The 13,177-nt window shown below is 43.8% G+C and overlaps 2 protein-coding genes across 4 annotated transcripts; both read right to left on the bottom strand.

Annotated features, from left to right (window-relative positions):
* Positions 1 to 39: 39 nt before the first annotated feature.
* On the bottom strand, positions 40 to 6,528 carry stt3a (STT3 oligosaccharyltransferase complex catalytic subunit A). Of its 2 annotated transcripts, none has more exons than XM_037467316.2 (18): positions 6,386 to 6,528; positions 5,574 to 5,689; positions 5,425 to 5,485; positions 5,201 to 5,322; positions 4,892 to 5,037; positions 4,370 to 4,460; positions 4,178 to 4,284; positions 3,930 to 4,094; positions 3,431 to 3,611; positions 3,182 to 3,337; positions 2,980 to 3,071; positions 2,623 to 2,778; positions 1,647 to 1,835; positions 1,405 to 1,521; positions 1,221 to 1,323; positions 596 to 784; positions 405 to 520; positions 40 to 310 (listed from the first exon to the last, which is right to left on the bottom strand). In XM_037467316.2, the coding sequence occupies exons 2-18, from the start codon at positions 5,659 to 5,661 to the stop codon at positions 272 to 274; spliced, it is 2,118 nt and encodes a 705-aa protein (XP_037323213.1). In that variant the 5' UTR covers positions 5,662 to 5,689; positions 6,386 to 6,528; the 3' UTR covers positions 40 to 271. The 2 variants fall into 2 exon arrangements, with proteins under 2 accessions (XP_037323213.1, XP_062414051.1); XM_062558067.1 differs by lacking the exon at positions 6,386 to 6,528 and adding an exon at positions 6,220 to 6,292.
* Positions 6,529 to 7,061: 533 nt separating this feature from the next.
* ei24 (EI24 autophagy associated transmembrane protein) lies at positions 7,062 to 13,011 on the bottom strand. 2 transcript variants are annotated; one of them, XM_037468021.2, is made up of 11 exons: positions 12,865 to 13,011; positions 11,928 to 12,064; positions 11,319 to 11,464; positions 10,619 to 10,679; positions 10,307 to 10,373; positions 10,103 to 10,227; positions 9,257 to 9,376; positions 9,031 to 9,142; positions 8,833 to 8,944; positions 8,486 to 8,560; positions 7,062 to 8,393 (listed from the first exon to the last, which is right to left on the bottom strand). In XM_037468021.2, exons 2-11 carry the CDS (start codon positions 11,967 to 11,969, stop codon positions 8,231 to 8,233), a joined length of 1,023 nt encoding a protein of 340 aa, XP_037323918.1. In that variant the 5' UTR covers positions 11,970 to 12,064; positions 12,865 to 13,011; the 3' UTR covers positions 7,062 to 8,230. The 2 variants fall into 2 exon arrangements, with proteins under 2 accessions (XP_037323918.1, XP_037323919.1); XM_037468022.2 differs by having other exon boundaries at positions 11,928 to 12,100; positions 12,865 to 13,010.
* Positions 13,012 to 13,177: the final 166 nt, after the last annotated feature.

The raw sequence follows: 13,177 nt of genomic DNA, 5'->3' as shown, positions 1-13,177 counted from the left end.
CATGTTTATTCCCACTTTAATAGACCACATTGTAAAAACCCAAAGCACTCTTAAATGAACTTTCTTTTGAACATCGGACCAGCCCTCTGATCTCAGATGAGTTTATTACAAAAAGAAAATAACTCACAAAATCCCCAAAACAAAAATCTCGTTGCAATTTTCTTCCCCCAAAACAAAAGTATAAAAATTCTTTTGCCCCTCATCTGCAGACCACAGGGGAAGGTGTTCAGTGCTGTGCGCTAAAAGGCTGTTTTACCAACGTCTGATGGTTTTATGTCCTTGAGAGACCCCGATTGTCCAGATCTTTGACCTAAAATACACAGTAAAATAAATCAAAATTCCAATCCACTATATTGTCAAACTCACTTACCAATGTTATCAATACAAAGAAAGGCCATATTTACCTTGTATATCCTAACAAGCCAGTGCTCTGTTGTGTAGGCCTCCTCCAACACATCCAGTTCAAAGTCTTTGTTACCGATCTCGGCATTCCTCACTCGGTCATAACCAGGTGGTCGCTCTGCAGAGAAGATCAGTGAGATCATCAGTATTACAGTACAGTACAAAAAAAAAAAGTTTTTGTGGCATTACTCACTGGCTTCCGTGTAGACCTGGCCGAAGCGGTAGTAGCACATCTTGTACATGAGGCAGTTGAGTAGGACGGGGGAGCCCTCGCGGTCCACCCTGAACTCCCCAGTGGGAGTGTAGTAGTCGTGCTCCTTGATGTGTTTGCCCGTGTCAGTGCTCCCCCCGATACGGACCATCCACAGAAACTTGTTGATGTCTGAAACGGACAGATGAATTAGAGAAGCGCTGCGAGAGAGTAAAACTTTTTACAGTGGCTTTTAATGCTGCAATCAATGAGAAAGTCATTTGACAATTTGGAAAAATATCGATATCATTACTTAACGCAAAGAAGCCAGGGAGGTATACTGTACTAATCAGTGGACTCAGTGTGTGTGTGTGTGGGGGGGGGGGGGGAACGCAGATGTGCTGCTTATTGGACTCTTGAAGAAAAGTTCTTTGCATTCATTTAAGGAGATACCAATAGATGTTAAAAAACATTTACACCTGGTTATTGAAACTCATAATTACACCCAAAGGGTTCAGTTTGACTTGCAAACAGATTAAACCCAAACCCATTAGATCATCCACGACAAACTTCGATCTAAAGTCAGGATATGTGGAGGCGTGTTCATGTCGACACAGCGTGGACGTACCATCCGAGGAATAACCAGTCAGTCCTCCGAAGATCACCAGGACATAACTGACATCCAGCTCCCTCATAATCTCGTAGGCCCTCTCTTCGGTGGACGCCATAGCCTACAGCACAAAGAACCATTATTCACTTAGCTCAGCAGGACTCTGTGGAACACAATGCACCCTGAAGGTTCCCCAGCTCACCTGTCCAACTCTGGAGATGTGCGTGTTGTTCCATGTGTTGTTGTCCACTAGGATGGTTCGATTGGCCATGGCAGTTATCTGGTAGCCGTAATCCCACCAGGACATGACTTTGGCATCCTGGAAACCCAAAGTTGCACTCAAATTGTTTAGTGTAGACACTTCCAACGACACTATCCAACGAAGATGATTGCGCATGACTCCGAGTCCTCAGATCATGCTGCCTTGCTTCAAGAATGACTGACCTCAGGGGTGTTGTGGCGGAGCCAGTAGTACGCCTCTCTGAAGTCATCGAAGATGATGCGGCTGCCGTCACCCCCACGGGCCGACAGGACGATGGAGGGGGAGGAGTAAGCTTCGCTGGTCACCCAGGTAGAGTGGAAGGTGTATGTGATGAGGAAGAAGGCCATGACCAGAATCATTCCACTGGCGACCTGGTAGCAATATGCAGGGTATCAGCAGGCGTAACCTCTCGGCCGGTGGGACCATCGACATGCTGTTATTTTAACTACTGAAATAAAAGATGGTGTCTGGTGGGCTTCTCTGAAGAGTCTAATTGTATTTTAGCAGTAAACGAAAAAACATCTGAAAACTAAACTTTTAAGAAAACAGTGGGGCCCTCAAAGGGCCAAGAGAGAAGGCTGAGTTTGTCATTAATGGGATAGATTGCAAAAAAGTGTGCAGAAGTATGTGACTGCATCGCCCATACAAATGTCCACACTAGTTTTGCCTGGTTCCTTTCATTTCTTAGGTGCAGCCATATTCTATATAGTGCCCTAACTTTGCAATTGTAAGTTATCATTTTATTTGATGTTTTACCAGTGTGTGTGACTGAGTGAATGTACGTGTGCGTTGGTTGGTTAGAAATAAAGCTGCTGTGCATGAAGCCCTTTTCTAATACCGATGAGGCCACAGGTAGCTTTGTGAAAGACCTCCCAACAGCCATGTATTTATTAAGCATCAACTCTCCTGACTTGTTTCATAGCAGTGTTTGGTTATTTCCATCTGGAACTACAGGACGAAAGGTAAAAGATCACGACCATAGATGTATCATCTAGAACCAGCTGAAGTTTTTCAGTTTTGTTTGGATTAACAGTGACATTAATACTGAGGTTATCAAATGAGGTTTTCTGTTCTCTGTCCAAACACGTGCACGGTGTACCAAATGTCAACAGACTGCAGATGGCCACCTAAACCCGCCTCCGCCCTCAGGCCTCCTACCTCATTTTTGATGGGGTAGGTGGCGTCCTGCTGCTTCTTGCTTTTCTTGTCTGGCCGGCTGACATCCAGATTCTTCATGTATGTGGTCAGCACCTGGGATACGCCGATCCCGGATAGGATGCACATGACTGGAGCCAGAACCAACATGAGACGCACCTGAGGGGGCAAGAAGAAGAACAATTATTAACCCACACAAAACATCCAATTTGCTTTCTTAAAGTTAGTTTGCTTAATGATGCAAGTGTAAGTGCAATCTTCTGGTGACTGATTAAACTCCATATATCCCAAAACCAAAACGAATCCTCTGCTCTCTGGGGAGTGCTTTGAGATGCAGGCGGGGCTCTTTACGAGACGTACCATGACAGCCGAGAAGTACATGCTGGTGACGCCATACATGATAATGAAGATCCTGGCGTCGGACAGGTTGTTGAAACAGTAATACAGTCCAACTGTGAGGAAAGGGAAGGCAACAGTCAGTCAGAAACCAGAAACAAGATCACACATGACCACCCCCCCCTGCCCCCGGTACTCTGTGTGGGCCCGCTGAGCGTTCACTCGCCTGGGAACATAAAGACCAGCAGCTGAAGGTCAAAGTAGTACGAGGACCAGGTGGTGGGCTGGTGCTCAGAGACAGAGGCGATGATGGGAATGTTGTTCTTGGCATAGGAGGGATCCAGCAGTGAGTAGAAACGACCCGTCCACGGAGAGATCTTACCTGTCAGGATCCAAATAAAAAGTAAATTTTAATTAGTTTTACATAAGCGAAAAAGTCAATTTACCTACTGGTGCACCTCGCCAGTAGTCTTACCGGTCAGCATGAGAACGGTGCCCACGGACAGCAGGATGAAGCCCACCAGGGAGATGACGCTCTTGAACAGCACCTCAAACTGCTGGCTATTGAGTTTGCTGCGCAGGTAGTCCACAAATGCATGAACCTGGCACAGGCCAAACACGCCAAAGGCCGCCATGTGCTCCGATGACTGCACTGGCTGGTTTACAAAAGAAGACAGACAGGGTGGGATATTTCTTAGTTCATAAGTAAGCAGAAATAATGAAGGACCAGCTGTCTTAGAAAAAAGGGTTGTGACTTTGATACAACCGTCCTGGGACGAACTTCTTTACAGAGACATATGGGGGGGGGGGGGCAACGTCAAAATTGACAAGTGCACATGTGTGCAGTCCAACTGGAATTTTGCTTGCAAGCTTATTTTGTGCGTCAAGTCAAAAATTAGTGAATGAGGCCAGATGACTTTTGTAGAGCAAGACATCAGAGTAAATCGTATTAGATTAGTACATTTTCACCGTACCTGGAAACCAACAAAAGAGATCTGCATGGAGAGGATGGTGCCGAGGCAGTACACGGTGCAGTAAGCCACGTAGATTCGGTGGGAGAATCTGCCTGTGAGCATCAGAACCAGGACGTGGAGGGGGATGAGGTTGATCAGGAACACATAACCACCCCAGGAAGAGACCTAGATCCACACAAAAACCGTATCAGGATGATGTTACACTTGATTAAATCAATAAAGCCCATTGAGATTTGTGTTCTCCTCACCATGTAGAAGTAGGCCAGTGCGCACACGGACGACCAGTAAACTGAACCCGTTTTCACAGCTTTGATCCACATATAATAGGTCAACAGCATGCAGAAGATGGCAATACCTTGGTAGAGTAGCACAGACCAATTAAGTCAAGTGTGTGTTTTATCGAAATGATTATGCATGCATTATGCTCAACACATGCATACCTTCATTATCATAGGAGCCAGCGACAGAACGAGAGATATAACCAGGCACCACTGCAATCATGGCGGCAGCCAGGAGTCCAGCACCTGCATCCTAAATAGACGAGAGGCTCTTTAGCGGCAATAGAATATACGTTTTCATATCATCAAAGCATAGAAAAATGATTTATAGTGTTGTCTTTATTTTTTAATCTTTTCCTTCTGTAAAGCATGTTGAAACCGTAAAGAGAAAAGGTAAAGGGCACTTAATTTGTACTAACTTGTATGATTCCATAAAAAAAAAAAAAAAATGCTATGGCCTTTTTTTTTTTTTTTTTTTTAAAGACACTCCACGAGCGAGAAACCCGTAGAATCTGTTGGACAATGTCTCATGCAGCTTTGAAAGTAATATTCTTATGTCTGAGAAAATAACGCAGACAATAAATGTGTTTTTATTTTAAGCATAAGAAATCAAGGGATGGAAGCTGAAAAGACAAGACGTCCCACTTTTAAGCAATTGATTGTGGCATATATTGTATTTTATACCTTCAACTCCTTGGTGAAGTGGTAGGTGACTATGGCGGTGAAGGAGGAGAACAAGGGAGCCAAGAATACACAGACATTACGGATGTCAATGGTGATGTGGAAAAAGTGTAGGACGTGGTACAGGAGGGCCGAGGTGATCATCAGGCCTGGTGAGAAGGAGGAGAGGTGTTCAAGAGAGCTCTGCAATTGTGCCAAAAAACACTTAGATGACACTTCTAATACTCTATTGGCATCCAACAAGCCAGAATGAAGTGAATGAACTCACGTTGTACTGTGCGCCATTAGATTTGTGTTATATTACATTCCTACCTGGATAAATGGTGCCACCGATGATCCTCCCCAGAGGATACCATGCCCTGTCATCAAACCAGTTGTGAAACTGATAAAATCCTTCTTCTGTCAGGAAGCGCGTGGTGCGATAGTTAAAGTACCTGCAGGTGAGCAGACAGCATAGGTTGAGACGTGACGTCAAAAAAGGTGGTATGAAATAGAAAGAATCCCTGGAATATAACCATGATGGAAGTAGAACGTACGGATCAAACTCATGGATGACACTTTCGAACCTCAAGACGGAGAAGAGTCTGGTGGAGAAGGCTGAGGAGAAAGAAAAGCACACGGATCAGTGGGATTGGTTTTTGGTGTGAGCGGGATCAGGCCTGTGTCCGTGCAGTGGAGGACTCACATAGGATGGCGGCCATAGACAGGATGAGCAGCTTCAGCAGCGTGTCCTGTTTCTCATATGACAGGCGGAGGAAGCCCATCTTGGTCATTTTGGCGAGGTCTGGGATAGCTCACCACCTGATGTGAGGAACACCACCAGAGTAAGACTACAAATCAGAGTGGGGAGAAACGCCCCCGCGTTGCCTAGTAGAACTGAACTAAACCAGCGTTTAAATGACAGGCTGCAAGCAAGCCAGTTAGTTGTCATTCATAAAATCAATGAGTCAACTTTCAGTCCCAGCCCAACCAGATAAGGCCACGCACCAAGATGTGGCGTCAGGAACCAGGAAGCACCCACACGGGAAGAAAACCTGCAGGGATTTCTGCCTGTTTTCTTCAGATTTTGTAAGCTTTTGCAAAGCTAAAACACAAACTATCAAGCTCAACAAACCTTAAATAATGCTAACTTTGGGAGCTAGCTTATTTTTAGTAGTCGCGTCCGATCCAAATTAATAGATCTACGAAATAAACAGCGGATAATATTGTTTCACTACGTTAAAGACTGACAGGCTTTATGTGCATATTGATGCCGAGACAGCATCAGGCCGGATAATGTTGACGCTGCTTCCATCCTGGTTGAAGTGAGTAACTTAGCTAGCGAGGCTAACCTGCTAGCTGCAGTATAATGGACACCCCAGCTTCGCACCGCTTATACCGCATATGTTGATGCTCTCAGCGACACCTCCACATAACAGCAAGATTACAGCCTAAAGTGAAAATTGGTGAAACTAAATGAGATAACAGATTTGACGTTTAATGTTCAGCAAGACTCACCCGCTCCGCTCCTTTTACTTAAACACTACTCACACACAACCTTCACCATGTACTAATCCTTCCCCTACCGTGCTATACTGCAGGTTTATTGGTTAAGCGTCAGTTAAGAGTAATCATACTTGAATCTCATTGGTTCTTTAGCTGTCCTTCAAATTTGGTTTCCGACTTTGCCGCTGTCCTGTTGTGACGTGTCCTTACTGAGTAGAGCAAACGTGTCGCCTGCTAGTGGTGAAAAACTCTCAACATACTGCTAAAATAATATCAATCGTGCAACCTTAGATAAAATAGTAAAAATGTCAATTGTTTACAACTATGCGGCAACAGAACATTAACAATTGCGATCGTTTGAAATTATTGATAAACAATTTGGAAGCTGTCAGTTTCTCTTTGGGTTCAGATCAGCTTTACTGCAGTGCAGTAACGTCAGTTAAAATATTCACGATCATTGTATTTCTTAACTCTGCATGTTATAAGCTCACAATAGCTGCTTCTTTGTACCCTTTTCCATTACTACTGAATGGCACAGAAAACGTTGCAGTAGCTTTTCAGTATGACCATTTGGGAAGGCAACCCCCCCCCAAAACTTAAACTCCTTCTACGTCATCTTTCCACTGTTAAGTTTGAACCCCCTCTGTAGTCCTCACCATAGTATCAAAAGCCCAAAGAGACCAAAATATTGAATACTGACCAATTTTATTGAAATTAGACGTATTACTTTTACAAAACCTCACTCACATACATCAGTCTGCACAAACACTATGCTCGTCTTACAATAATTGCACATCGTTTTCAAAAATCACGGCCCCTCCCCAAGGCCATGGGATCCGATGAGTGAGAGAAAGGTTGGTGAGTGGGTGGCTCTGTGGTGGTGGGCTTCTGGTTGAACATTCGGAGTGAATTAACACTATGTGAAGCACAGAAATAGAACAGTTCGATGATCCAGGTATGTTTACTTCTGCTCTCTAGGACGGGTTCGGGGGGCTCAACTAGAGCCAGCATGCCAAGGCTCTTCACCCATTTGTTAAAACAAAAAGACGCTAACTATGGGACTCCTTATGTTATAACCGAGCTTAGCATTGTAGTGGTTGAAGGGAAATAAACAGAATGAAGACGCGACAGTTTGGCAGTGTCATCCATCCTGCTGCGGCAGCTTTTCCTTTGCTGGCATCCCCTTGTAATTTGCAACATGCGCATCTCATCGGACAGTAGTGGGATTCAATTTGGAAAGAATCAAATAGCTAACCTTAACAACTCTCTCTAACTCTTAACACATGACAAAAGTGCCCAATCCTTTTTCATAGCAGCTCTTCAACTGGTTTGTTTATTCTACTAAAAAAGAAAAAAAGGATACAAAAAGAGCCCCTCTTTTTTTGTCTTTTAACTATACAAGGTCTGGAACACCTAGGACACCATCATTTGACATAAAAACATGTGCAACAAAACATTCAATCTGTGAGGAAGGAATGTGACCTGTGCTTTGCTTCTGAATACAAACAAGGCTTTACACGTTTTCTTAAACATATTGTAACTACATGATTTCTTGTGCTGTAATTTATTAAAAGGAAAGTCACTCAAATGGCACAATATACAGAAAACAAAGACAGAAAATTCAAAAAAGAAAAGTCAAGAGCTTAGTCTACATGTTTTTTGAGTGTGTGAGGCACAGGGCAGTCAATTTTTTGTGTCACATTAAAAATGTGTCCGGTGGGCTGCAAACAAATAATCGTGAAAGAGATTCGATTTTTAAAAAAACGTGTAAACCCTCTGTCCTACACCACCCAATAAAATCTTAATTAAGGAAATCCACCTGGAAGAATCCCCCCCTCCCTCCCCACACTATCTCCTTCATTGGGTGGGGAGAGGTCTCTGGCGGGTGGGGGAGGTGTGTGGGGAGGACAGCTTCTCAGAGGAGGTGGACGACGTCAGGGAGGATTGCAGGTGGACCGTCTTGTGGAAAAACTTGTTGCTGATCAGAACAACCAGGGAGAAGAGACGTAGCTGGAAGTGGCTAAAAGAGTGGGAGGAGCATAAATGTTATCAGTGGCTCGTACAAGAAACTAGATTGTTTAAAGGAAAAAAAAGTCTTTATTTCACACTCACAACAGCTTTGATGGCGTCTTGGCCTCATTAGCGCTGATGATGAATAGAGGGAAGAGGATGGAGAACAAGCATCCACTAGGTCGAGAATGAAGAACAGAAACATTGTACATGGTCAATTCATTAAGGGATACCTGAGCCCAAATAACACAAGGTCGGTTTTCCAGAGTGCACTCTGGCTCTTTAAGTAATTCCTCCATCTTTTGTGGTATTTTGTAAAGTAAATCAACAATGATTTGTTGTTTTATTGATGGTTCTGAAATATTCTTTCCAGGTTATCAAACATCAACTGTATCATCTCAGAGCGAACAGACTAAATGGGGGGAAAGCTGGCCTCTATTGTGACTGACCTGATGATGTACGAGGAGGGCAGGGCGGTCAACAGAGCCATGGGCAAACCAAAGCCAAAGTAATAGGGCCAGTTCCTCTCAATGTTGGAAAGCCGTTGGTGCATCTCAATGCCTTAAAGAAACAATAACAGCCTCAATTTTAAAGTTCTCCACTCAATCCGGGGGATCGGGGTGAAGAATGGAATGCGAGTATCTCACCATGGTTGAACCAGCGATACTCAAAGCAGTACAGGGAGTAGAGCAGCGACATGTGGAGGAGGCTAACCATCTGTCCAATGGCATCGATGGGGAAGAGGCTAACAATCATGCCCTGAAGGACCATGACAATGCACAACACAACAGTCACCAAGACAGAAGAAATGTCTCTATTCCTATTTATTTAAAAGGGAGAAACTCAAGGTTGATCAGTCAATTTAAAATGTACCTGAATGAGGAAGAGTGCCTGGAGAAGAAGGTTGAAGAGCATGTCTGCGATGATCTTACTGACGCTGGGGAACGGCTGGGCTTTACATCCAGACACCTCAAATGCTAAGTCGGCTATATCCTGCAACAGAGAACCGCACCCTGATATCTACACCTGTGTCAACTACGCATATGAAAAAACAACGACGCTATAAACACTTTTGTCGCAGTCATTTGCTCTGTGACGGCAATATAACATGACAGGAGCAACAAGTTTACTATGCAATAATGAAATGAAATGCTATCTGTAGTGATCACCTCACATACGTTCTATTTAAGACATTTATTCATGTTTTCCAAATAGCTGAGTTAGAGCTCTAGAATTCCATGCCAATTCAAAGACTTCTGTGTACAGTTGTGTCATATAAACAAAACCTCTGGTGATGCCTCGTACCTTGTTTTCATCACATTGGCAGCAGCTAATTTTTAGGTTTTTATGGGGAGTCACATAGGTCATGTTCAACGGTTCACCTATGAAAATCAAAATCGTGTGAAGTCGGCTTAATTTAACTGCCAGTAAAGAGAGGTCAACCCGCAGAGACAACTGTAGCTTTGACACTCCTCAGACTTCTTCACTTCTCCGTGCACCTTGTAAGGAGTGGAAGTTATGACAAATTTGCTTTGACTCCATTACAAAAATTCCCAAACGCAGTGACAATAAAAGCAAGTCACAAAAGCCATTCAAAACCCTTGAATAGGATACAAATTTAGGGAAACGGAATATCAGACAGTGTGATGGTATCTGTGCATCGATTTGAAAAAAAGACCATGCTCTGACGTATATTTACAGCTGGGCCACTCGCCTTACCTGGAACCAGATGGCGTTGACTATCTTACTGAGGACGAACAAAGGGAGAACCCAGAGAGCGCTGAAGACAGAGGTCAGGATGAACTCCAACCAGGACCACACACTGCCATGGAGGGAGGGGTCACCTGGAGCAAAACAAAGCTTGTTGACTCACTGGTACCTACAGCGAGCCAGAGGGCCATATTCACCAGCAGCCATACATACCAATGATCTTTGCTGTGAGAGCCTGCAGCAGGGGGATGAACACCCGGTAGAAGAGAAACAGACTGAGCTGGAGAGAGAAAGAAAAGTCTTCAAACTCATGCTTCGGAGTGAGGCCATATTAGCCGCACAACACGGGTGTGTTAGAGCTGGGTATATGAGCGACAAAGCCTTTCACTGACATTAAGAAGAGGGGCTTAAATTCTACCTTTACAGGAACTAGAAGATAAGTTGTGGTCAAAATGTTGCATGATGTAAAGTCTTTACTGCTGTCTTCAACGAGGATGTAGTCAAACTGAAAGTTAGAAATCTTACCCAGAACACGCCTCCATTCCAGGCGCAGCATTGAAAAATCCTGCTGGCTACTTTGGGGTCACTGAAAGAGAAAATACAATGTCACTGTGCATCATTGTTGAATATTTTATGTGCAGTTTGGTTTCACTTCAACCTCAGACAGATGCTGTTAACACGTCTCCGCTTGCAGACTGAAGGAATGGGAATTTTGTGGATTTTACTCACACGCATCTGTGGTAACAGATGGAGGAGGAGGAGGAGAATATAACAGCAGCATTGGATGCTTCAGTTAAAAAAAAGTTGTTTTTACACAATTGTTAAGTCATTTTCCTTATTGATAGTGACATGAGCATAAGGAGCAAATTTCAACCTCTTTTTATTTATAATTGCAAAGAACCACAACGCATGCTCTGGGCATTTTGTTGACCCGAGTTGAGTGCTCACTTCCAAGTAAACTCCTTCTCTTTAGAGAAAAAAACCTTGTCTCGATGGAAATATAGTTTGACTGGTGCAGATAGTGGGAGATGGTGCACAGGATGTGCCCCTGAGATTATAATGTCAGGTGCAGCAATGTTCCAACTTCTTTAGAAGAGCTGCTATAAGTCCCACAAAAACCAATTATGTAAGCAGACACAAAAAATACCTATGGTCCTATCAGACTGGCTAGGTATACAAATCAGTAGCAGCTCAACCAGAATATGCAGCTTCTTCTTTGGCCTACTTGTCCGGTTTGCGCTCCTCACTCTGTGCCCGTCTCTGTGCCAGGGCCCCGCTGGCCCTTCTCCTCCGCTGCTCCTCCCTTTTCTGCTGAATGCGGGCATCCAGCTTGGAGATTGTTCCAATCCCCAATATGGAGTCCTTAAACCCCTGGAGAACCCACAGCAAGAGAGAAACCCCCTTCAGGTATTGTTCCTAACGTGTAAAAAAGGCCACTGGCCGTCTTGTTGAAAAGAAAAATTAAACAGAAACAGGTATTTGGAAGAAGTTGACAATATTTTATAAATTGCTGGTTTTGAAGATGTTTTGTGTCATGCATTGATACAGAATTATAAATCGTACTAAAACCCACACATTTTAGGCAGCTGGAAGATTATTGGGTCCATCAGTGATGTTTTGACCGCCCCTGACATAGATGAAGTAAGCAAAATATTTTAAATCCCTTTCAATAGAGCCATACCTAAAAAAAAGTCCATTGACTGCATGTCTCTGCCATTTCCAAAATAACACTGAACTTTGAATTCATGGATCTGTTTCACTGTCAGTGAACTACACCCGTGTGCGTTGTACCATAGCTCGTGTTCGACCACAGAGTATGTGTGTGTGTGCTGACCGTCGCAACATTGCGGAGGAAGGCCCTGACGCTGTCTGTCATCTCAGGACCAGCAGCAGATCCATCAACTGCAGAAGGAGGGGGGGCTGGCGACCTGGTGGTCCGTGCTCATGGCAGGATGGGGCTCACCCAGTAACCTGCCAATCACCACAACCAAGATCTTATAGTGAGGGCTAGAAGGAGAAAAACTTGAACTTAAAACTTCAAAGCAGACTCACTGGTATGCTGTGCAATACAGTTGCTAGAGGCACTTTATATTGCTTGCATTATAATATAAGGATGGTTTTGTTCACCCATGTCACGTGTCCAAAATAGTTTTTAGAATTCTTCACAGTTGTGAAAAGTAATCACCAGATCATTTTAGCGCAGCAATCTTATTCTAAATAGTTTTTTATAACGTTACATTAAATCGATGCTTGAAAAAGAATCTTCTGGTTGGGACACTTCCAATTTGAAGTATGTTCTTTGTGTTGCACACTATGTGTTATAAAAAGACAGAAAGGGGTCGAAAAGGTTCTGATGTTATTATATATCAGGAATGCTTACTTAATATTTGCTGTTGTCAAGTGTCTCTTGACAATAACGTGACTATTAAGTTTTAAGTGTTATAATTTAACCCATTAGCGAGTCGATTCAGGGGGGTGAACGTTAGCTCAGACCGCTGATAGCAAACACTGATGATAGCTCGCGCTGTCTCGCCAAAACGGTCCCAGTAATGTAACAATGTGAAGCCTCTGGTGGTGAAGCTAGCCCGGTTAGCATGACGTCCGGGGTCTCATGATAGTGTGACTCTCGTCGGTTTGTTAAGTGCTGTGCTCGGTGGTCTTGTGTTGCTAGCTAACAGCTATAACGCTCAGCAACTCATTGCACTTTGGTGTTTCTCGTCAACGAGCGTTTCGAGTCGGACAGAAAACAGGTTCACCGGTATCTTCCTTACCTCATGCGAAGGGCGCGGGGTTATGTTAACTTGATTAATTCTTTCTTCCCCTTTCCCTTCTTAATGTGAAAACAACAACAACAACCAGAGACACTACCAGCGGCCAGGGCCGTGCAAAACATATTGCGCAAGCTCTTCTAAGGAACATGGGAAATGTAGTCTTCACCACGTGAGGATGACGTAGGATGAACAGAATGTCCCATTTACCTCGAAACAAACAGCCAACTAATTTAGCGTATTGCAACATTTTTTGGAAATCTTGAAGATGCCAACCTAACCATCATAAATCAACTTAAATGAAGTGGAAATTTCT

The sequence above is a fragment of the Pungitius pungitius genome, chromosome 16 (genome assembly GCF_949316345.1).
Source record: "Pungitius pungitius chromosome 16, fPunPun2.1, whole genome shotgun sequence".
Classification (NCBI taxonomy): Eukaryota; Metazoa; Chordata; class Actinopteri; order Perciformes; family Gasterosteidae; genus Pungitius; species Pungitius pungitius.
This window is presented reverse-complemented; position numbering and strand designations above follow the sequence as displayed.

What these genes read in the sequence shown, in the direction of transcription:
- stt3a (XM_037467316.2), bottom strand. Translation starts at nt 5,661, where the DNA reads ATGACCAAGATGGGCTTCCTCCGCCTGTCATATGAGAAACAGGACACG. An exon ending in TGTACTTCTCGGCTGTCATG is followed by an intron (nt 2,779 to 2,979) that starts GTACGTCTCGTA and finishes TTGCCCCCTCAG; the next exon opens with GTGCGTCTCATGTTGGTTCT. An exon ending in GACTGGTTATTCCTCGGATG is followed by an intron (nt 785 to 1,220) that starts GTACGTCCACGC and finishes TGTCCGTTTCAG; the next exon opens with ACATCAACAAGTTTCTGTGG.
- ei24 (XM_037468021.2), bottom strand. Translation starts at nt 11,969, where the DNA reads ATGACAGACAGCGTCAGGGCCTTCCTCCGCAATGTTGCGACG. An exon ending in TCTCACAGCAAAGATCATTG is followed by an intron (nt 10,228 to 10,306) that starts GTATGTATGGCT and finishes GTTTTGCTCCAG; the next exon opens with GTGACCCCTCCCTCCATGGC. An exon ending in CCCTCCTCGTACATCATCAG is followed by an intron (nt 8,561 to 8,832) that starts GTCAGTCACAAT and finishes TTCTCGACCTAG; the next exon opens with TGGATGCTTGTTCTCCATCC.